We start from the raw sequence: 24,272 nt of genomic DNA, 5'->3' as shown, positions 1-24,272 counted from the left end.
TAATTGTCCCCTTCTGTCAGCCGGAATCGGTGACAATGTCAGAGTGGTGTACATCACATGAATTTTGTCTCCTTTAGGTGCATTATTAGGGGAAATTCACAGAATTGTGATGTCGTCTTTCATTGCTGTGTCGGAGAGTTACTAACTTGATAGTTTCGCCTTCTGAATATGTTTAAGTTGCAACAATATCTACAAAAGTATTGACTGCCTATATAAAAAACTGCTTTCAAAATTCGCTGTATTTTAACTTTTTCGAATCTACTAAACCTTATCAAATTCGGTGCCGTTCACGATTGCCGAAAAAAATAAACGGTGTCTCGCGTCCCATGGATGGACAATTAAGAGCCCCCATCTGAAGCTTTCCCCTTAAAATAAATTTTTATGACAAATGTGGTATACTATTTACCACATTTATCTATTTTAGTTTCTTCTGAACGGTGCAGGTTGATTCATGCAGCAGCGAAAATTCCCTTTTGTAAACTTTCTGTCTCTTCTGAGAAAGCCTTGTGTAGCTTCGTGGGAGCACTATAAGTGCTCAGGCAGAGCAAAGGGACGCGTCCTTTCAAACCCGGCAGGCAGCCTCCTCGACACCGAAGCTGTCGACCGACAACGTCGAACTAGTCGAACAATGCTCGACCCGCTATCGTGTCAGCCAAGAAGGAATGAGCTCGGCAGATCTGGAGTTCTCGACCTGACGCCAGCGCTTTCCGCTCGACGGGCGCTTAATGAGAACGTCCATCATATGGCGTCAACACAACTGCGATTGTTTTTTTTTTTTTGTTTTTTTTTTTACCTTTCTGTTTTAACGTTCTGAAACAGCGCAGGTTTCTTCTGAGTCCCAGCCGCGGGGCCACGGTGGCTCAGTTGTAGTGACGTTCTAAGCTAGCACGAGCATGGCCTCCGAAATTTTGCGGCGCACACAACGCGCGCCACCCAATCTCGGAGGCAATAGCCCGATGTTCCTCGTTTGAATCCGGCTGCAGCTACCGCTTCTGAAGGGAGCAGAAAGCGATGAACACTAGTGTATACTTGGCTTGCACTTGGGCACCTTTTTCAACTTTTCTCTCGTAATAATAATTTCTTTCTAAGAAACCCATAGTCAAAATAAAGTTGAAGTCCGCTGCCCACATGAATATATCAATTGCTTTGAAACGATAAATGCAATGAATAAATAACTTTTTAGTGTTAATTGTTTTTACCGCAAAGAAACGCATCACACGAGAGAAGGGACACAGGGCTACTAACAACTGATGCTTTATTGTAATATGCGTTTCTTGTATTACATTGCGTTACTTCGCGCTAAAAACTATTAACGATACCAACTAGCCCACCAGACCGCTTTGTTGAACAAAACTTTACCACGCCAAACCACAAGGAATAGATTAAAGTTTAAAGGTGCATTGCAGGCAATGTGAGAAGAGTGAACCACATAATAAAACTGCTTCAAAGACATTAGGTAGACAGATAGGGGAGACATTCGGCAAAACACGCAAACGGGCTTGGTAGCGCAACCCACCACCCAGTTTCAAAGAGAACAGTCAAAGCATTCATCCAACGATCCTTACTATTCTCGTTTCGCTTTTTTATGCCGGCAGTTGAGCACTTGTAGATTGTGCGTTCGAGCTGTTGTGGCGCCGGCTCTCGTGGGTTCATTGAGTGAGTATTCCGTTTGTATATTTCTTTTAACTCTTGCCAGGTTTGCTGCCGGCAAGCGCTTGCATTTCGCTGTTTATTCTTTGCGAACGAGCGATAACGTCTCCTATGCAGAGGGCGCCGACCCTCGCGAGTGACATTGCAAGCGACGCAATGATAGAGAAAAAAAGAAAGAGCGCGGCGCCGGTTTTATCGGGCTAGTGCGGTGCAAGCATGGGTGCGAGTGCACTGATTTTACTTTCTCATCTGTCGCGGAGATCTCCATTCCGTGAATTCGGCGAAGGTCGGCAGCTAACCCGGCATCTAGTAGTGCGAGTTAGCTATTGGAAATCTTGCGGTAATTGCCTGTTACTAGCACTTGGTTATGCAAGGGTTGTTTGAACGGTGGCATTGATCTTATGTCGTTCCGCTGTGTCACCGAACGCCCACTCACGGCTGTAAAGTGAAAGCTTCCAAGCATATCCCATCGTGGGCCGCAGTCTACTCGTTCCGTGAATCCTCAAGGCTTGTCAATTTGGTGTGCGTACCTGTCGCAGTTATTTTTGCGAGGCCAGTTCCTTGAGAGTAAAACGGTCAGAAGAGTTGTGGTGAGTGCAGAAAATTGTTATTGCTTTGTTACCTAAATTACAAGCACTGCACGCCCTGTTCTTTCTGCTGTGAGGCAGTGCTGACAAGAACACTAATGTAGCCTTGCTACTGATGTGCCTAGTATTAGTTTACGTTCAGTACCGCTATTTATTTGCTTGTATTAACACAGTACTGTGTTACACTTAATCTGCACATTTCCTGTACCTTTGCTGCCTGCCTTTCACTGTGGTAGTATTCTCTTAGCGATGCTATGACTTTCGCATGTCAGTACACGGTGCGTTAATTGGTTGATTCCATCCGTTTTGTTCAACAAAATCGGCTCAACCGGTTTGACTCAACCAGCCAATCAGCGCGCACTGAAAGTGATATCTCTTAATGTGATCGTTTGAGAATATGCCCCCCTACAGACAGTTCATGAGATCTTTATTAATACTGTGTGATATTGAAATGGGCGTTAACTGACGGACAAAACTAGCAGAGACTTGGCAGGCAATTTCATTTTATGAAAGAAGTTTGCTTATATTGTGTGTTAATTCAACTGGTTACGGCAGACTCGGTACTGTTAGTAATAGTAGTTGATCATTCACATTACTTCTAATAAATTACTAATCAAAGCCTTGATGTTATTAATGTGTCACACCAAACACATAACATGCAAGACTACTTTATTATTTTTAAATTGATTTGTGTGTAGCTTGTAGCCATATACTAATCGTCGTTGAGTAAAGGCGCTTTCCCACAATCATGAAGAAGCTGGTCTTTTGCATTCAAGAAGAGCTGTGGTCATCCATATTGATTTACTCCATTCTTTGCATTGTGTGGGTAAACATCTGTCTATTGAACTCCTTAAACCTGGTGACATTGCAAGCAGATGCACTGAAATGTAGCCACTCTCTTCAAAGACAAGGGCCACATTGGTTATTCATCTATAGAAGCACTTCTTTATGAGACGAGGGTCGCCCGCATGCGTGACACTATTTGCTGAGACACATACTTTACTGCGGCTTGTAGGACTGATGTCAAAATTGTCACTGAGAGTCATCTTTGAAGCTTTATAGACATGCAGTCCAGTTCTTTGAAATCCTAGTCAGTGGCATTGTTTTAATACAGGCCAGAGCATAGCCACAGAATGCATGGAATGCCACATAATAAATATCGCCTGTGGCATTCCTCCGTGTAGCTCTGTTACTTTTCAGCCTCTGCAAGAGTGACAAGAAACAGTTCTTGGTAGATGCTCTATAGTCGGATATAACTTATGTCTGCAATGAAGCCCCATCCATGCCCTCATAACCGCCAGTCACTGCTACTCTGCGAGGCTGCAAATAATTCGTACTTCAAACCTCTTCTGTTACCCAAATAAGGCGGTAACCACAAAAATAAAATTATTAGCACATAATTTTATACGTTTTCCCTCGCCTATTATAGTGGAATGGCGCAAGCCCAATTCCTTATTGAACTGAAATGAAATGCTTGCTTCGCTGCAACTATTTATTGCCAAGTTTCACTTCAGTTGGCAGTGAAATTTCACGAGCAAAACGAGCTCAGCAGTGAAATGACCTCTACCCCAGATTTTTAAAGATTTAATTCATTATGGGGTTTTACGTTCCAAAATCATGATCTGATTATGAGTCACGCTGCAGTGGGGCGGAAATTTGGACCTCCTGGGGTTCTTTAACTGGCAGCTCAACAATATTGCTGACCTTACAAAAATATCCAGAAACACCACACAAAACAAAATATTAGTCTGTGCCTTTCAATTTATCTTAATTTATGTACCTGCTCAACAGTGGTAGTCACAAAAATGTCGACAGTGAGCAGCAGCAGATGTTTTGGTGACAAAACTCGAAGACCTCATCAGTATCTTCTTAACAGATGTGGTGGTCATATCGCTAATGCGAAAATGTTTTCCTTTGTTTAAGAAAGCTAGTATTTCTTTCTCCATTGAGACTCATCTCAAGAACACACATTTACGTTGCCAAACCAATTGCCAAACACAAGTTTTAGACTATACATTTGCCTCTAATCAGCTGGTCAACAATATTTTCAAAGCGCTTTAGTTCACTCGGTTTTCAGAGAAACCTTTTCATATTTTATTTGGTATGTATTTGAACAATATCAAGAAGAAATAAAGCAATAACAACATTCTAGGTCAGGTGTTTCTTATCTTGCCAGTTAGAGGGTTAATGTGCACCTAAATCTAAGTACACAGGTGTTTTCGCATTTCGCCCCCATCAAAAATGTGGCCGCTGTGGCCGGGATTCGATCCCGCAACCTCGTGCTTAGCAGCCCAACCAAGGTATATGTAAACTGGTAGAAAAGCTTCCGTAAAAGACCACATGTCAAGAAAATGGGGCGCTTTGTAACCGTCGCCATCTACGCATCGTGGGGACAACTAACAGCAAGCAAAATAAAAATAAAAAGAAGTGACGTCAGAATCGGAAATGGCAGTGACAACAAATGTTTCACTGCTTGGCGTGAATGTTTGAATTTCTTTAGCGTCCAGCATTACGGCCGCTACGACAGCAGTTATTTTTCTTTCGAGGCTGAAGCGAGCTTGCGACTCGTCTCGGCTGAAACGCCAGCATGTTCTTTAACTATTAGGAGTAGCGTACGTCTTAATGTGAATGTAATTAGCCTGTTATTGACAGCAATTGCTCCAGTAGCTTCCTTAAGAAAGTGAGCGAATAGGATGAAAATAAATGATGCTGCCAAAGAGCTTTCAAAATCAACTTTTATTCGTCTTGAATAATGCAACCATTATGACTGACCAAGCAAAAGTTTCAATGATGAAAAGTACTATGGCCAGCACACAGTCACAGGGCATAGCAACGTATGCGAATCCTTTTCACAGAATTATTCATAATTCCTTGCGACACCATGTATTCATATCCAACACTTATCAGACAACATTGACCCACATTATCATTTAGAAAACATTCCACTTACTAATTTTGTAGAAAACATTCCACTTACTAATTTTGCTGCCTGTCGGACACTTGGAGCCTGTGTTACGGAGAGTAAGCAAACATAGCGCGGCGCATCTTTGCGGGGCGTTTAACGTTTATCGTTACAACGAGACAAGCGTGTCGAATGCCGTAGCGTGAACTTGCACGATAACAAGAAACCTGCACTCGCACCTTTTGCCAATGAATGCAGTGCGCTTGGTCATGCAAAATTTGAAGTGAAGCACACGCCTCACTTTGAAAGAACATGCAAGGAAATAAAAAAAAAAGAAACTCGGACAAAACCGCCTCATTCAAGGGAGCAATGCCTTTCCTCATGACATAATAGCTGGCTTGCACAGCCTTGCCAAATCTTGCGCCAGAATCACTGGTTGGTTGGGGTCGCCAAGAAAGAACTAATAAATTGTGAAATATAAAGAAAATAACATTCATTCTTTTAGTGCAGGAAAAATATCTGAAACAGTAAATTTACTTGTATGCCAGTATTCTGGTTAAAAATTTTAGAGAATTTTTTTTTTACACGTAGGTTATCTAGTTTCAGTGTTTGTCCCCCCCCTCACCTAGTCGCGCTTCAATCGTGCATCACTGATACCTTTGACGATAGGTTTTGGCAAACTTTTCCTTCCGAGCTTCACTTGGTCCAACACCATAGCCACTAAGCAATCGCGGCAGGTAGACTTTTGAAGAGCAAAATGCTCAGACTTTATGCACTTTGTCCATGTTTGTTGCACACCTTTTCCGTCAATGAAAAGACTTTTAAGAACAGCAGACGCTCCAGAGGTATCAAGTACGGGGCCATTTTGACAGGCTGCATGACGATGATTTTGTTTGCTTCTGCGATTGGCTGGCGGAGTAACAACCCCGTGCGGTTCGTGTGCCTTGGTTGCCAACTGCTGTTCTTTTTTTAAGTTGTATCTTACTTTAATAAAAATTCTACATGATTGTTAAGACACTATATGGACCGCTTAATTCCAGATTCCTTTGCTCTTGTCATTCGTTTTCACACACATTACAGCGATAGATCTCACCATCGCTCCATGCGTTATCGGTGGTGCCACTAATGGGATCGGGCCTGTGCCCAGCCTCTGTGAGAGTACAGGACAGGAAAGTATTCATACTGTTATCTAAAATGTGCTTTCTCGAAACCTATACACAGCTTCTATTTATTATGCACATATCAAACTTTCATAAGCACCATCGTTTTTAGCTAGGTCATTCATCCCTTTACCTGTACATCTTTATGGCTATATACTGCATTCACCACCGAGAGTACCATTTGTTCTTAACATACCTGCACTACTAGTTTTTAGAACATTGCTAGTTCTGGCACTATCTGGCTATGGATGTCCTTACACAATAAAATACCATTAGTCGTGCACCAGAGGTGGGCTGCCTTTGTATCTATGCTGCTCACGAAAACAAGGTATGCACCAACACATGTCAATGGGATATGGCACACATAACTCCATCGCGCTTTCATAATCAAAAAAAGGAGTGAGATTTGCTTTTTCATAAAGGTGTACTGATAACACGCAAGTCGTCCAGCCATCCAGCCACGTTATCTCTGTGGCCACTGCAATTACATGAATAGCCTTATCATTTTTTCGCCCGCTGGATATGATACGTTCTCAGAACAGTGGGCTGAAGCTGTGATGATGTATGTGAATACCCAAGTGATGTAAACACAACTGTGCTCACCATAAATGTGCTCATGAAACTTTTCATTAGGGCACTGTCCTCTCGGACATACTTCCTGCTGCCAGGTCAGGGCAACATCATAAACTACACCTTGTGCAGTTCACGAACCTATTTCTGTGTTTTACTGTGCACTCTTTCCGGCAAAGTGCTTTTGAGGTCGGGACAGTCATTTTGTGATGAGCTTCATGTTCTTAATAAAAGAAATGAAAGCAGAAGAAAAGACAACTTCCTGCTTGTGGAAGCTAAATCCGGGACCTCCACACAAGCTGTACACAGGAATTATTTAGTGTTAATCAGTCGCATCATTGACACGTAAAAACATATAACTAGGGTCCTTTGCTTTCGGGTAAAACCCAATAATGCCAGATTTTTGCACTTAGAACAAAATTTATCGAGTTTAACCTGATATCTCTCTGAAGTTTTCCTTTTCTGAAACAATAATAATAAATGCTGGTGTGACAAAACTAATGAATGCTGCTGACCTTTTGTGAGTGAGTGGTTAAAATGTATTGTAATACTTATATGGTGTCACTGTGGCATATAGACCTATTTTTTGCTTAACACCAGCAATAACCGGCATATAAAAATATATTTCATGCCTACTGACATGTGAACGAAAGCTTGTTGCTTTATTAGTGGCATTTAATTGCGAACACGACATTGGCGCACTGTCTCGCACTTCCCTCACATCACATACATCTAAAAGGCGGTAATGCGCTAGGAAGCGAAACAATGCAGCACTGATGGTGCTTTGCATTGTGAACAGTAGCTGTGACATCGAGAAGATGTTTACCCAACTACTTTATGTTCAAAGATTGGTAATTCTGTTCATTTTGTTGCAAGGGCGTACATTGGGAAACGGTAAAGCAGGACGGCAACAAGCAAGGGCGAAAAGCCTGACAGGTCTAGCATGAATGCAGAAATGCTTGCAATGCATATGATAAGGTCTGTCAACAAGGGCTTGCAAAATAAGGAAAAGCACGACATCTTCTGTGCAGCATGCCCATGTGCACTGTTTTTTACGCCTTTTTCCTTTATTAAACAAATATGCAGAGACGAAAGTCAAGAATGGATTGCCAAATCCACCTCTATTTGTTGTTTTGTTAATGTGGTTTCTTTTAATAGTGCCTGCCAATGAAGGTTTGTAGATATGGGTTTGCCATATGATTTGCGAGCAGCTCAATGTGCCATTACATGATCCTGTAAGTGATTTCACTTGTTTAAATAAAATGTTCGTGTCCAAAAGGAAACCATTGCTTGGATCAGTCGTTTATAAAAGTTATGGAAAATCGGAAACTTTGGACTACCAGACAACAAAAGCCTGAATTTCTCCCCAGTTTTCCTCTTTACTATTAACACCCAATTTTTACCCCCTCCCTTGACTAAAAAAAGTGCAAAACCCGAAAATGAAGGACCCTACATATAATGCACACATTGACATGTACATAAATGTCAGTTGTACTGAGCAGTATCATGGGACTGTTGGGACTCCCTAACCATCCACGTGGTTACAGGCCTACCTTCACATGACGCTTCGACAGTAGCTGTCTCCCCATTGACTTCCTTTGGTATTTGTGTACATGTGCTAAACCTAAATGTAATCCTCATTCGTAATTCTGCGTTTCAGTTCAAGAAAACGAAAGTTAATTTCCCTTATGCTTTTTTTTTAACTTCCTAATCCTATAATTTCTCAGTTCCTAGTGTAGCACTACAGGATGTTTCATGTTGCAAAATTTTCCCGGCAGTGATTAAGCGAAGGCGGAACTTGAGAGGGCATTGCTCGTGATCTTACAACCGGCATTTCAGGGAGTGACTTTATTACCTCCTGTGCATGCCTGCTTAAAGGCTCAGAAACGGTCTGCTTGTGCTACATTGCCTGCTTACTACCTCTGCTGCAGTTTTTGTTCGAACTGCAGCTGCACCTGTGACGAGAAATGCCTCCCGAAGCTATTATCAACCTGTCGGGCAAGGTGGCAATCATAACAGGTAAGGGGCGACCACATACTCAAGTCTGCCACAGTGGCCCGGTGCTTATGACTGGTGGGCAGTGTGCGAATGTTTAAAATTTCAAACACAAATGAAATGCTTCTGTTCTGTATCGAATCGGTCAATTGAAAATTTTCATTTCAATTTCTCTGAATATTCGACACCTTGACCAAACATTAGCACTTGATGCCTTTGTCAGAGCTAGCCTACTGTGAAAATAGAGGGTATATGCATAGACCAGCCATTCCAAGTTATTGTGCATCGTAAACCGACCATGAAGTATAGCAGCATTTTGCATTTTAATCATTTTGACACTGCCCCATTGAATGCACTTCCAAATGTTATTTCTTGTAATGAAGGGAGTAAAAATATTTTACCGCCTGTTTGTTCATTTGATATTAAGCCCGCATATAATGAAACACTTGTGTTTCATTTAAATTGTAATAATTTTAATACCTTTAGTTGTGCCATTCTACTTACAGCAACTAAAGTCACGGATTTACAGAATTGTGACATTTATTGCTGAGCCTGAGTTGCAAACCGAGCTCAGGCCTTCAAGGTGATGCTACACTGATATTCGTTGAAAATGCCCCTCCGAATGCTGCATGGAGTGCTGCCAGGAAAAACGTAATGACAGTACTTTTCATTAAATGTTTGCACAATGAAAGTTGCATGAGTTTCGCGCCATAAAAGTGTTCACTAGTACTTCGCTCAATGAGTGCTGACAAGCTTGTGCAGTGTTGCACCCGCACATCGCATACATTAATATCATTCATATCATATCATTCATACATTCATATCAAAGGAATAATCAGTCATCTTGAACCAGCAGAAGATGCCTTAATGTTAGTCATTGCATCTTGCTTTTAAAATAATTGTACATCTTTCATCAATCACATCTTTTTAAAAGTTCAAGGCCGTGCTGATTCGCTTCGGCACATCTGTGCAATGCTTTTCTGTATCTTGTCTGCAAAGCAATCAGAATACGAAGGGTGTGCTAATGCATACAATTGCTACAGGTGCCTCTTCAGGTATTGGCTGGAGCACAGCCAAGCTATTTGCAAGGCTCGGAGCCAGGTTATCTCTCAACGGCCGGAAAGAGGACAAGCTAAAGGAAGTGGCAGAAGCATGCCAGCAGTACATGCCACAAGACGCCAAAGTACGCAGTTCACACCTTTGCCTCATTTCTTGAATGTTAGTGTTGTAAAAGCTTTTACAGTAAATATATTACCGGGACACCCACAACCTTTTTCATGTGGCAGCAGCATGCGGTGGCGTGCTTGGTATCAAATCAATGCCAGCGACACAACCCCTGCGTTGGAGTCCCCAATTTTTGCTTTGAAACATAATTATCAATGATCATAAAAGTAACCTCGCATATTTGTCACTCGAGTAGACATGAGCTTCTTTTCACAGTTCTTTTAGCCAGTAATTAGTCATTTTTATTTCGAAACACAAAATGAAATGAAATGAAAGATGGGTTGCGGTGCCCCTCTAATGCTCCTATACCAGCTCCCTGTGGGACTGTGACAGGTTGCTTTGATTTTTGGTAAATTCTTTATCGACAAATAAAAAATGCATTTGCATTCCAGTCAAATCAATTGCTTTGCCTAGAATACAATCGGAACTTTTTCTGCACAAAACCTTGAGTATGAGAAAATACTTCGAAATTTGTCATCACATTGGCATACTTTAACCTTGACTTTGATACTTTAAATAAAGTTCTTTGAAAAAAAAGGGGGGGGGGGATAAATTCCAACCTTAATCTTTTTTTCTCTTAACACTTTTTGCAGTGATGGAATGAAGAGAGTTTTCAAAGAACTCCTTTTCAGTCTAAACTAATTTAGTATTGCTACTTAGTGCCCCTTTAAGCCACCACTTTATCAATTATCTATTGGTTGGTGCCTTACCTATACCTAATCTGCATTAAACATAGCTTTAGTCCTAATGTTTTTCTTTGCAGTCCCTTAAACTTTTCTTCACAGCTTCATCTTCTGAAAACTTCGGTAGTTAGAGGTATATCAGCTCTCAACTAACTGCTGTATTGAATGCTAATGGTGCTCCCTTTATGTTGATGTGTGTTCGTACTAGACGTGAATGTCTTTTTAACTTTTCATAACCTTAATTAATTGATAAAGTTTCAGTGCAAAAGTTGGGAAGGACATAGACGATATGACCGACAACACCCTTTAAAGAAACCTAATTTTCATGCAGTCCTCTTTTGCCGATGAAAAAAAGCTAGCCCATCAAATATTAAAAGAACATGTGCAAACATGTCTGCTTGTCATGTATTAAAATTCTCTCAAGCGTAAAGCTCATCAAATGTGAGCATAGTTCATCACGCTTAAACAAACAGCTCAGCTTCTTCCCTGCTGGATCAGCTGCTTTTAGTGCGCATCCTTGCTCCGTATCAAAGACAAAACTTTGAATGTAAGGCTCACAGCATACCTAATGATTAGGCTTGTGCTTGAGACCACTGCTATGGCTGGCATGCGAGTGCATTGTTGCAATTCTTTTTAATTTCACAGGCATTTTTTTTTCAACTTTTTTATTTTTTTATTTTTTGTTAGAAGAAAGGTTCACACAAAACCATTTGTTGACGTTTTGTTGAAGTCCGTTTTGTTAGACAAAACATAGGTTGTTGCTATTACCAGTAATTTCTCAACAACCTCCATGACTTTTGGATTCACACCGTATTCTATAGGCAAGTTGATAGGAGTTAGCGAATTAAACTTATGGTGTACTCTGTTGCTATGGCGTTGCACTTCTGAGCTCGACGTCGTGGGTTCAATCCTGGCCGCAGAAGCCACATTTCGATGGGTAACAAATGGAAAAACACTTGTGTACCTAGATTTAGCTGCTCATTAAAGTACCTCAAATGGTCAAAATTAATCGTAATTCTCCAATTATGGTTTGCCTCGTAATCAGGTTGTCGTTCTGGCATGCAAAATTCTGTAAATCCCCAAGCTAGCTTGACATCGTTCATGAAAAAAAATGCCCATGATGTTTTTTTTTATCTTGATGACATTTAGTCCGGACAGCCATTATAAGGTGTGAATCTGTGCATAAAATTGTTGAATGCAATGTGCATAAAAATATCTTTCCTTTTCAGATTCTCCAAACTCCAGGCGACCTAAGGGATACCCAGTTGGCAGAAACCCTCGTAGAATCAACGAGTAAAAAGTTCGGTAAAATTGACATTCTGGTGCGTCCCTACTTTATAATCATTATTTTCTCCCTGTTACATACATTGAACCTCAATATAATTAATTGTCAGATGTGATCAAGTAAACCTAAAATGTCTGTCAGTGATATCGGCATGTAAGAAATGTATGCTTATAACCAGTATTGGACATAACAAAGTTAAATTAGAACCTCGTTGATATGTTCCAATTTCATACAATTTCCTAGCACCAACTTTTGCCATCGTGAACACAAAAAATGACCCAATACAGTTACGCTTCTTCCTTACCATTTAATACATTCCCAAAAAATGCTCTCTTTGGCGGCAACGTTCAGTACATTGCCAAACTGCGATCGTATAATGTTTTCCAGCTGTTACATCCCACATGAACATGTAAAGGCGCGAGACAAGCATGATCGAGAGTGGTAGATGCCCATCGCATGGGCATCTACCATGCGGGTCACCGCATGTCACATTCACAGTTATGGCTGCCAACCCTACTGCGATTAACATCACCTCTTCCACGGGATGTGTGGCATAGTGCCTCGGAAAGTGCACTGCATGCTTTTTGTAGGCGATAACCCAAACGCATCGCCGTTCCCTGCTGGCGTCGGTGGGAAATGATTGTTGTGTTTCAGTCTGGCAGCAATGTATTCTGGAGTTGCTCACCAACTTGATTTTGTTTCGGTTTCCCTTTGCTGTCTTAAAATACTGTGTGCAATAGGAAATGGCCCCACCAGGTCTGCATGCATTCGCGTCTCATGCTTTAACAATTTGTGCAGCACTTCACATAATGTAAATGTCGGCTGAAGTTCAGTCTGCCAAATATTTTAGTGACTTCAGATCATTAATTCCCATCGTTAGTATGTTTTCCTCACACATTCCTTTTTTCTTTTTTTTCAAAATGTATCAACGAGGTTTCACTGTATTTTGTCATATGGGACTTCAGTGTAGTGAGGGTCAACTGAATCTTTTAGAACTGATTGATCATGTTTACTGGAAATTTTTGTGAGATTCTGGTGCTGTCAACTAGCCTGCTGTTCTTTTATCCGTACAGGTCAACTGTGCAGGCATAATTGCAAATGGGAGTATTGAGAACACGTCTCTCGAACAGTACGACGAAATGTTTGCCATTAACGTTAGGTACGTATTATCCAAAGTACTATTAGTACTTCGGGGCCTACTGTATTTCATTTTCTTGCGTACTGATTTCCGAGCGGATCAGAAGCACTGACCCTTAAAGTGTGGCTAGTACTACCACTTTCCCTCTAAACAATTTGCAGTGTCTTTTTAAGTATAATCTGCTGATCCCGTGCTCAATTCTTTTTTTTTTAGTCTTTCTTTTTTTTGTGTGAAAGATGATAGACTCAAAAACTTCATTTTTACGTACTTTTGCCCTGTACAAGTGCATCGCAATGAACAGGTCTTGCAACTAATATGAATGAAGCAAAAAAATCCCTGCAGCTTACTGGACGGTATAACTTAGATTTATAGCTTACCAAGAGAACTTGAAAATGGTTCTCTGTGTATCATCAAATTATATTGACAGTGCTGTCAACTTTAGGGAAATTTCCCTAGATCTAGTTATCTTGTGCCTAATTTATGGAAATAGTGACATTTGTTCAAATGTAAAAAAAAATGTCGTGCTGTGACATTGAAGCTGCAAAACTGCTGACGTGATGTGGTGTTTTGATCTGCCACTTGCAAATTACCTTCGTATTAAAATACAAACTGACTTTTGATTTTACAGCAGCACAGTGAAAACATCTAGTCCAGTAAAAGGCGGTGTGTAGATGCCCTGGGCTTGTTAACGAAGTATTGCTACTGTGATTTTGCCTATCGTTCCTCTAACTGGGCTGTCGATGTCCATACAGTCTGAGTGAAATATTTAATAACTGCCAAAACAAACGTCTGCTGGAACGTCAAACAAAGCAGCACAGGCAAATCTGTGTGTAAGCAGACACATGTACCTTGAGCAACCTTCAACAGAGTCGCATTAGTCGTGTGTGGGCGAGTTTTGCTTTGAAGGAAACATAAAAATTAGCCACGTATCTTCGTGCTTTGTTGCAAAATAATGCAGCGTGTGGGGGTGCTACATCAGTACACAGCATTAAAAAATGTGGGGTCGACCCCTATGTGTACACTGGGGTCATAAGCGGTGCACTGTTTTGACACTGCTACATTCTGTAATGGAGGTCCGGTGCCCATCCTCCATACAATTCAGTTAAGCTTCTGTATAATCTCGGCACTTTGGTCTAGATGCAAAAAAAACTTCAGGCAACAACACAGTGTTTACATGCTGACGTCGTCTTCTGTAAATATGGCTTTGAGCAGGAAGCTGTGTTGTTAGCATAACAACTTGCACTGCGGCGTCATTTTAGCTTGAGTCCTACGACTTTATTATTTAAATGTATTGATACAAAGGCGTCAAATGGTCCATTGAGCAAAAATAACTGGCAGCGTCCATAACGGAGTAACTTCCCTCTGGCTGCAACGCTACATCAGGAGCACACCTCATTGCTCATGACACTGGGTCACGCTTGCATGCTCAGGCCTCGATGGAGCAGCACGGGCGAAAGGGAACACCTTCTGCCGCGGTATTGCGTGAGGGAGAGAACATTGGCATGACACCATGTCTCCCACGATCTCGCTCTCGGAAGCCATCTTCCTTGTCCGCGCAAGCTCTCGTCTGCGTTCTCGCTGCGCCTTGGTAAGGCAAGATCAAAACGTGCTCGCTGGCCCGCGAGGAGTTCATAACTCAAAGGACCGCTCAGCAGCATTCAATTGGCCATTAATGCTTTCACATTCACAACTCATAAGAAGTGCTTAATAAGTGTCCTCAGATTTTTTTTTTAATGAGCTTTGAAATAAATAAAACTTTCCAGTCTATTTCATAACGTAAAGCTTTATTACTGAAATTGTATCGACAACCTGAACAACATTTTGCAATATATCTAGGGAAATCTGGGGAATTTTTTCAGAGTTAGGGGGAAAATGGCTTCAGAGGCTGACAGCACTGCAAGTTCAGCATTTGATAGGACATAAATTTGTGCATAATGAGAACTTTTTCACTTAATAATAGGGTTCTCTGAATAGTTTTCCACTACCCCTCTAAATGTCCCCCTCAGCATTGCAGACAGCAGCATTGGCAGCTTCTCCTGTTCCAACTTGGACTGTGAAGAAAATAGCTTTGAGGAAACAGTGCCAAAGTGTGCAGTAATGAAGACTGCTTTGCTGTCTAGCAAGCAGTCAACGCAGACAAATGGTGAATAGGGGAGCTACACAATGGACTGGAACAAAGTCGAACACTCTTAAGTCTGGCTGCATTAAGTGCTCGCCGACATGTCTGAGGCATCAAACCTTAAGCAACAATGCTATCAAGGCACGAACGCGGCAAGGGAAACCAGTACATCAGAAAAACACAGGCTTAAGAGAGAACTTCACCTCAGAAGCCACTATCTAAACATATTGAACAAGGAAATGATTTCACTCAGTAAGTTGATGAGCCTAGATACATTTAAAAGAACATTTTTAAATAGTAAAATAGATTCTGGAGTTTCCACAATTTGATTCTGAGGTACGTGTGGTGGGGGCTCAGGATTAATTTTGACTGCCCAAGCTCCTTTCTAAGTGCACAAGTAGTTGGCATTTCACTCCCATCATTGCGGCCCTGGCCAAAACCAAACCTGCGACCAGCACCATACCATAGCCACAGTGCTATCTCAGTGGGTATAGAAAAAAAATCATCTATAGGAAGGGGATCTTTTCGTTTATTTCCATCAATTTTTTTCACAATTTTTGGAAATAGCATAATTTGCAAAAATTGAAGCACTAAACTTACACCTGTCTAACCAATAAATAAATAAATGGCATCAGAATTCTGTGAACCATGACTATCGAAACATCTGAAGCAGAAAAAATTTTATTTATGCATTGTACACTGCTCTGAAATTCACTACTAAATTGCAAGTAAGGTTTTTTCTAAACCCTCATAAAATTGTAATGATCACATGTAAGCTGTAAACTTATAAATCGCATTTAACCACTGCAGATGCTTTAACAGATGCAGTTTAAGGAACTAGCTTTATCCATTTTTTTTGCAGAGATATATTTGTAAACTTAGTTTATTTGTTTCTTAGATTCTTGGCAATTTTTATAAAAACTGAGGCTGTAAATCTAAGTTCTGCTAACTGCAAGCGGTAGAATTCAGCTTTCCCTCTTAAATGTAATAAATTTCATTCAGAGCAATTGAATGTCTGTCTAAAGGATTTCTGCATTTCACGTGATTTTAATATGAAAATTGGAGTTGGCTCCGAGTGAAGCCTCCTCTACCTGCCACGGTGACTTAGCGGCTATGCCACATTGCCAAGCAGGAGGTCGCGGAATCGAATCCCGTCCGCAGCAGCCACATTTTGCCCCCGGCAAAATGCAAAGAACACCTGTGCCACATGTATTGGGGGCACATGAAAGAACCCCAGGTGGTCAAAATTAATCCGGAGTCGCCCACTATGGCATGCCTCATAATCGGATCGTGGTTTTGGTGTGTAAAACCCCAAAATTAAATTTTTTGAAGCCTCCTTTAACTAAAGCCGTGTACTCATACTGTCAAACTGCAGTAGTCTGTTGCCACCCATCTGCTGTAAAAGAAATTAAGGGTGAGATTGCCTAAAATAAAAATGCGAGCGACAATATGCCTGCCAATTTTTAGTTTTGTTGGCAAAATCGAATTTCTAGCTCTTTTATGATTGTCATAGTGACACATATTTTACGGTTTTTGATGTGCATATAGCTTAAGGCAGAAACAACTTTGAAAAGAAAGTACAGTCACTAAAGGATTCTCTATGGCCCAATATTGGGAACTATTGATTATATGCGCATACCTGCACAGCAGTGACATCAACTGATAGAATCAATGTACAACAGCAACCAAATATTTTGCAGCTGTTACGAGAACGTTGCAATAAACTTCATAAACATAGATGCTTTTCTGCGGCACAGATCATTGTTGCTGCAACTATATAGAGCGGAGTGCCTGTTCATAGAATCCCTACAAAACAATCTGTGAATCTTTGATAAAGAGTAAGCATATTGAGCAATCAAATAATTTTTTAGTATTTGTTACCACTGCAGGGATTTTTGAATTCTAAGGTTTGCAGGTCTGCATTAGGTACATTTTATATCTGTGAGTGTTCAGATAAAAAAAAACACTACCGACAATAACTTTTTTGGTTATCTTAAGAGTGAACAATTTTCAAGGCCATTGGCCGAACAATGTCAAGTTGCATTCTTCTGATGTGCAGCAGGCAAAGAAAGCTGTCCACTTTGTTATCAAGTTAAGCAGCTTTGCTTGCTGGAACAAACAGGAACACAACACAGCCAGTCTAGCAGCTGCATGTCTCGTTGATATGGAAAAGTCAACATCCCTCTGACGGCAACGCATTTATCACTGTTTCAATATTCGTTCCCATCTGTGCAGGACGGTCTTGCACCTAATGTCTCTGGCCGTGCCACATCTGATCTTCAGCAAAGGAAGCATTGTCAACGTGTCTAGTGTCACTGGTATCAGATCGGTATGCCTCAGCTCCTTCCTCCATTATAATACAGAAACTTTCATGTCAACGTTACAAAGATCATTCAACAATCTCTAGATGTAGAGATTTATAGAGGGATTCTAGAGGCACACATTGAGTTAATCTATAACTTTGGATAACCTTGTGCAGAATTCAAATGTTTGTTTCATGCCGTGAGATGACTTGCAGAAAATATTGTAGCTGGAAAGGCCATGTGATTGTGCACTTCTAATTGCCCTTGGCATGTAGAGCGGTTTGTGAGAATCGTAATCTGCCTCTGCAGTATTGCAGATTATGCTCTTCCCTTTTCTAGTGCTTCAGTGTAAGCACTGAGGAGACAATACCAAAATAAGTTCCATAAAAAATTGGCCAGTATTATTGTTCAGCAGGCACAGGTACTATTGTTGCTCTGTGCACAGTCACTTTTGCCAGTCCTGATAAGGATTATAATCATTCGTGCTCATCCACAGCAACTTTAATTTTGTCATACTCTCATGTGAATGATGTACATTTTTACCATGTTTAAGGACATAAAAAACACTGACTATGCGAAGCCGAAACAATCTGTCACGTGATTAGAGAGTACCACAAATGTCTGCTTATAATAAGCGGAACTTGCCTCCTAACATACTACTTTATTGTAGCATGAAAAGACATAGACTGAGATTAGAACACGAGATGAGTGCTATCCATCTTTCCTAAGTTAAATTTTCCTTCAGGATCACTTTTCTTGATGCACAATCGTACTTGTCCTGCAACAAATGAAGTATATACAGTCATATCCAGTTTTAACGAATTGACTTATGCACTAAAAACAGTTTGATAACGGGCCCCTCGGGTAACCCCTTTCTTCTTGATATATTTAGTAATTTGATGTACGCAAAGTTGCCCTTGGTGAACTTGAAGGAACGTTTGCGATGCATTCATTACATAGTCAACGTCAGATTTCTCAGGGCTCTCTACGGACCCCAAAAGCATCCGAAAAGCCGGGCATTCTGAAAAAAAATAAATGACTGTGTGCCTTTAATTTCCCTCAAGGGCTCGAATTGCCACAGCCACGTCCCTAATAGCTTTAATGGCCTGCCAGTACAATTATTAGGCGCCTCAGTGCTTTGACTGTCACAGGAGACGGGGGTGCATGCACGTATAATTAACACGTTTTACATTGGGTATTGTTGACCCTATAATGCTGCTGTATTGCAGCAAAGCTGACTTTTGGGAACCAGCATTATGCAACGCTTTAGGCCCTTGCCGTTCTTTCCGCACTTTGACACCATTGACAGAGAATGACAAAGGCTGAGTGTGCACCATTACCGACAGGGTAATGAGGGTAATTGGGTAATGAGGTAATGACAGAGTAATTTCTTTAAATGAGAAACATGGCACTGAACAGCAGGAAGCTCGATATCAAATGTCGAAGTAGTAGGTCTAATTTAGACAGCACAAAACAACGACTGTGGCTGCCAGTGAATCAGTGTGCCAGTGAATAAATGGCGGCGGTGGTGACTTCAATAAATGCAGTTTCAGACTTGAGGCTATGGCAAAAAGTCCGAAAAACTGGATGACAATATCTTCTCCTACGTAGAAAAAATGCCAAGATGGAATTCGTTTATTGAAAACAAAACTACGCCTAGTAGGCAGTAATTTCTAACAGTGCCGTGAACTTTTTCTCAGCATCATTAAAAACATAGTTCTAGATGCGCAAGATTGTGTAAGCCTGCCCCAGTCCACTCCAAAAAGAAAGTATACCCTGAACACAGCTTTCACAACATGAAAACGGCTTTGCGGCGATGGCAGCCGACGCCCCGAGTTCTATATATCTAATGTCCACTTCGTTATGAGGGAATTATTTTACGTCAGAATCAATTAAAAAATTTTGTACCTTTGATGTAGAGGATAGTTCACTTTATTAGTTTTGTGATATTCTGGTTCAATTGTATATATCTGCGGCAAACTTCGTGTTACAGTAAATTATGCATTGACTAAAGCCCAAACAGACCCTGGTGCATATGTGTCTGGCTACTCATCTGTGTCAGCTTGTGTTTCAAAATTTGTATGCACCTAAGGGCAGAACGGGCGACTGGCCTTACAAGGTGCACACAGATGTACGCTTCTTCCATGTAACGCCATGGCCTGTAGTCCAGCCACACTTCAAAAGGCTACGCTCATGTGATCGCCATCAAGTACAGTTTGAATGCGCCACAGCGTTGCATACACTTAAACAGGGAATTTGCATGTACCAGTTACGGCTACCCTTGATCCATGAACCTCTGCCTGTTGGGGCATACAGCCAGTCGCCTCAACGTGTGTGCCGATATCCGACATGGGTAGATAGGCATGTGCAATGTTCCAGTGCAGTCTCTGATATTAGGACTTCCATCTGTGCATTTTTCATATCTCTTTTTCTTTGTTTTCTGATGCACGAAGTCACTCTTGGTTATTGTTATGGCAGGCATGTAGCTACTGGTTTTGAGAGACTTAGGTGTATGGTCATATGCATGTGCCATCTTTGTTGTGGATTGCGCATAAGACAGATACTAGTAGTATTCTTATGCTGTATCTGCATAAGTATGCAATATATAGAAGTTTGTTCTTACGAGGGTCATGGCTGTGCTTGCTTCAATGGGATGGAAATTGAGCCTGAGCCTGCTTTTGAGCCTAAACTTTTGGACTTTCACAGAGGGGTGGCCCCATAAACATTCAAAGTATGCAGAGGAGTTCCTGTCCAAAATTTGAGTGCAACATTGAGTACAAATTAAGTCCTTCATCGTACACCCACAAATAGTCGTTACATGTCTTTTACTATATGCTTGGTTTTCTTTTTTCCAGTTTCAAAACGTGTTGGCCTACTGCATGTCCAAAAGTGCTGTTGATCAGCTGACCCACTGTTCAGCCTTAGGTAAGGTCACATTGCTTTTCTTACTAGGTTGAGCATTTAGCCGTATTATCACGTGACCCCTTTGCCTCACTTGTACTGCCTGTCATGCTGAATGTTATGTCAGTACGAAAGCCCAGTATGACTGGCTCTCCCAGTCAAGCTGATAGCCCACTTTTTCTCAGGTTGTGTACAGGGTAGCTCAGAGGTAGTGTATAAAGTTAAAATTAAATCATTAGGCTGAAGCAGGATGCTGCTTTCTCAGAAATGTACCGAAAGAAAAACATGGGGATTCCTTAAATTTCCGGAGCCCTCCACTACGGCGTGCCTCACAATCAGAAGGTGGTTTTGGCACGTACAACCCCATAATTTAATTCTTTTTCCTTAAATAACAAAAAAAACTAGCAGTCGCATGCTGCAGCCACTACATTTCGGACACCACTCCTGCCGAGAGGCACAGACTACTGTACTTATAGGTTGCTTGGCTTACCAAGAAAAATAAGTGTGAAGTTGCCTTCGTCTGCGCCCTTCATGGTTACCACATCATGCACCCCCCCCCCCTCCTCCTTTCCTCCATTGAGTAATTGAAACCGCTTTCGAATGCCAGGCTTTGCTGTACTGCAGAAGCCGGAAGTGACCAGGTGATGCCATAGGCACTATGTTTCAGACATCACTTATGCAAAGACTTGGCAGCGTAGGCAAATTCACATTAGTACATTTTCTTTTCTTTTTCTTTTTTTGCGAACCATGCAAGTGGCAGCTCCAGGTGCTGCCGTGAAAATCAGGATCACAAAATGCAATCTTGCTGTGGAATTTGAGAAAACATGAAGCAGCAGTAAGAGCAAAATCTTTTTTAATATATGAGATAAAAACTCGAGTCACCGTACCGTTTGAATGATTAAATTTTCACTTTTTATGGTTACCTTTAAACCTCCCTGTATGTCTTAGTGCATTGCCTCAAACACTGTTTGCATGCAGTATACTTGCCTGTTTTGTCTGGAAGAAATTAAAATGCTGCGTGTTACTTGGGATGATGCCACACAAACAAAAGTAATGTTATCATCTATCATAATTGCTGCTAAGCCCGAGGGCACGGGATCCAATCCCGGCCATGGCGGCCACATTTCACTGGGGGCGAAATGCAAGAATGCCTGCGTGCCGTGCATTGGTTGCATGTTAAAAAAAACCAGGTGGTCAAAATTAATCCGTAGTCCCCAAATACGGTGTGCCTCATAATCATATTGTGGTATTGGTGCGTAATGCTCCACAATTAAATTTTCATCATCGTCAGCCTATTCATGTCCACTGCAGGACGAAGGCCTCACCCTGCGATCTCCAATTACCCCTGTCCTGCACCAACCGAATCCAAATAGCACCAGCAAATTTCCTAATTTCGTCACTCCATCTAGTCTTATGCCATTTAATTTAATTAAATTTAATTTCAGTCTATCAAAAATGGGGCTGGCCACCTGATTTAAGAGGGAGAAAAATTCGCTGTGGATAAAATGTAATGTAGAGCAGTTTTGCCTTTCTTACAGCAGGTTTTAGTGGCACTGAAACCTTCTCAAAGCTTTCCAGGTGTGCATTCACTCCACAATTAATTAAACATGCTTGAATATTCAGACATCTTCACAGCCCTGCCACAGACGTTATATACACAATGTATCCGAACAACCAAAATTTTGGACTCTGTTCAGCACACTGTTTGGTAATTGGGACTTTGCAAAGAGCTGTGTTTTTCTTTTGATGCATCACCAGCACGTCCTCGAAACCAAAAGTAGTGAAGCCTAGTCAGTCATATAGTAGACAGGCGTGTCGAAACTATGGTACAAGTCTAGCCAATCTGCTAATTTTTCAACGTTGCATTTGCATTTGCCAGTGCATGGTCAGCTTGGTCCCACTCCTGTTCGACCCTTGTTTGTTCCTCTACATGTAAAACAGTAACACTGTATCGGGCGACTTTGTCTTTGGCTATTATGAATTTTTGTCTCGGAATCGTCAAGCAGGTTCACATGACACTAATTCCATTCTTGCTTTGTCGCCTACGAGGGCAGCGATAAAGCCAGGGAACTGCCAAACATTGACTGTTTTTAAGGGACCTACACTCATTTTGGCTTTCGAAGTGGGGTTGACTTCTGTAAGGTTACCAAGGAATGCATATTTGGGGCATACATCAACAAGCTGTTGCAGCAGCATGACAGTGGTAGAAGACATACCAGTTTGCATGGAAGCATGTGTGTGTGAAGCAACACGTTGACTGACTTTTGCCGCAAATGTTGAAATAGATGCTTATCTTTAAGCAAATCTTATTTTCTGGCTCCCAGTTATTAATACTCTCAGGTGGTCCTCGGCGAGTCCAAATTATAGGTCAGAAATTGCATTCAGAGATGTTATTCTTAAGATCATGTGTGTCCTGAATGTATCATGGAGTCAGGTGCATAGTAATTAAATTGAGGGAATCTGTCACTGAAGTCGGACGTGATTTTTTTTTAATGAAGGCGTACACAGAAGATAAAATATAGTAAAACATCTCATGTCTCAACTTGAATTCCTGTGCAGAAAGCAGATAAAATTAAATAGAATTTCACTTGCACCTTCTGGAAGGGCCAGCATATATCAAATTTCAAAGTGACGTGTTCCACCCTCCCATCCCACACTAAATGCATGGTAACATTAGGATTCGGTCTGGCAATATGTATACATTTAACAGTGACCTTCCTCTTTCAACAGAGTTGGCAAGCAAGCAAGTGAGGGTCAACGCTGTCAAGTAAGTTTTCCTGCACTTCAGTCATTGTCGCATTTTATGTTGTTGCACATGGTTGTTGCACATGACTTTGCTATTGCTGTAAAAAGTGTGTGTGCACGCATGCACACGTGTTTGCGTGTATGGTTGTCGTACAGTCTAACAATGTGAGCAGATGCAAACAACTCATTCCCGTGACACTCGCAGCCAAGCCTAACTTTGCTTTGTGTGCTCTTCATTCCAGCCCCGGCGTAGTGGTCACAGAGCTGCAGAAGCGTGGAGGCATGTCAGACGAGTCCTATGCAACAGTGAGTTGAAGATCAAGATCAAGTTGTTGCTGTACTATGGAATGTACTATGGAATGCATGCAACCATGGAATCTAGCAGATTAGACGGAGTGATGATATGTGAAAATTTGCATGTGGTTGATCCAGCAACAGGAATTGGAAGTGTCTTTTGAGAGACCTTCGTCCTGCAGTAGGCCAAAAATAAGCTGATGATGCTGGTGGTGATTATATTGTTAAGTCTAAAACAGGACCGACAACACATCTCACTAAATAATATCCTTTTCATTGCCTTTGTCATTATCATCACCACCTCCACTGCAGCTGTGCAAGTGCAGGAACTAAAGCACATTTGCTTTTTCTTTGTTCTTAGTTCCTGGAACACTCAAAGACAACTCATCCCCTGGGCCGAGTTGGGAACCCAGATGAGGTGGCCAAAGCCATTGCATTCCTGGCCTCGGACGCTGCTTCGTTCATCACAGGAGTCACGCTACCAGTGGACGGCGGGCGGCACGCAACTTGTGCCCGATAACACTCGGCATTGTCAGCATATTAGAGAGGCGGGTTTCTCCCTGGCAATTCCCCCAGCAATTACTGTGAGAAACCTGCTACGATTTCTACAAGGAGCTTCTGCAGACACATTTCCGAGTCGATTTGTTCTTGTGGTTTGCTTTGCTGTTACGCTTATTTAAGTGCTCTGTTTAATTAAAAGGAATATGTATACTTCA

At 41.5% G+C, this 24,272-nt stretch overlaps 1 protein-coding gene across 3 annotated transcripts; it reads left to right on the top strand.

Annotated features, from left to right (window-relative positions):
* Window positions 1-1,549: 1,549 nt before the first annotated feature.
* On the top strand, window positions 1,550-24,272 carry LOC126544811 (3-oxoacyl-[acyl-carrier-protein] reductase FabG-like). 3 transcript variants are annotated; one of them, XM_050192302.2, is made up of 10 exons: window positions 1,550-1,656; window positions 8,801-8,888; window positions 9,908-10,047; window positions 12,001-12,093; window positions 13,130-13,215; window positions 17,549-17,642; window positions 20,472-20,541; window positions 23,248-23,284; window positions 23,505-23,568; window positions 23,918-24,272. In XM_050192302.2, exons 2-10 carry the CDS (start codon window positions 8,837-8,839, stop codon window positions 24,074-24,076), a joined length of 795 nt encoding a protein of 264 aa, XP_050048259.1. In that variant the 5' UTR covers window positions 1,550-1,656; window positions 8,801-8,836; the 3' UTR covers window positions 24,077-24,272. The 3 variants fall into 3 exon arrangements, with proteins under 3 accessions (XP_050048259.1, XP_050048260.1, XP_054933824.1); XM_050192303.3 differs by having other exon boundaries at window positions 1,568-1,656; window positions 8,819-8,888; XM_055077849.2 differs by lacking the exon at window positions 1,550-1,656 and adding an exon at window positions 1,898-2,240.

This window comes from Dermacentor andersoni, chromosome 10 (assembly GCF_023375885.2).
Source record: "Dermacentor andersoni chromosome 10, qqDerAnde1_hic_scaffold, whole genome shotgun sequence".
NCBI classification, from domain to species: domain Eukaryota; kingdom Metazoa; phylum Arthropoda; class Arachnida; order Ixodida; family Ixodidae; genus Dermacentor; species Dermacentor andersoni.
Note: the sequence above shows the minus strand (reverse complement) of the source record. Positions and strands in the feature narration are given on the sequence as shown.

Bases quoted from the DNA above. Each gene is read 5' to 3' on its own strand.
- LOC126544811 (XM_050192302.2), top strand. From the start codon at position 8,837: ATGCCTCCCGAAGCTATTATCAACCTGTCGGGCAAGGTGGCAATCATA. The intron at 10,048-12,000 runs GTACGCAGTTCA...TTTCCTTTTCAG, and splicing joins ACATGCCACAAGACGCCAAA to ATTCTCCAAACTCCAGGCGA. The intron at 12,094-13,129 runs GTGCGTCCCTAC...TTATCCGTACAG, and splicing joins TCGGTAAAATTGACATTCTG to GTCAACTGTGCAGGCATAAT.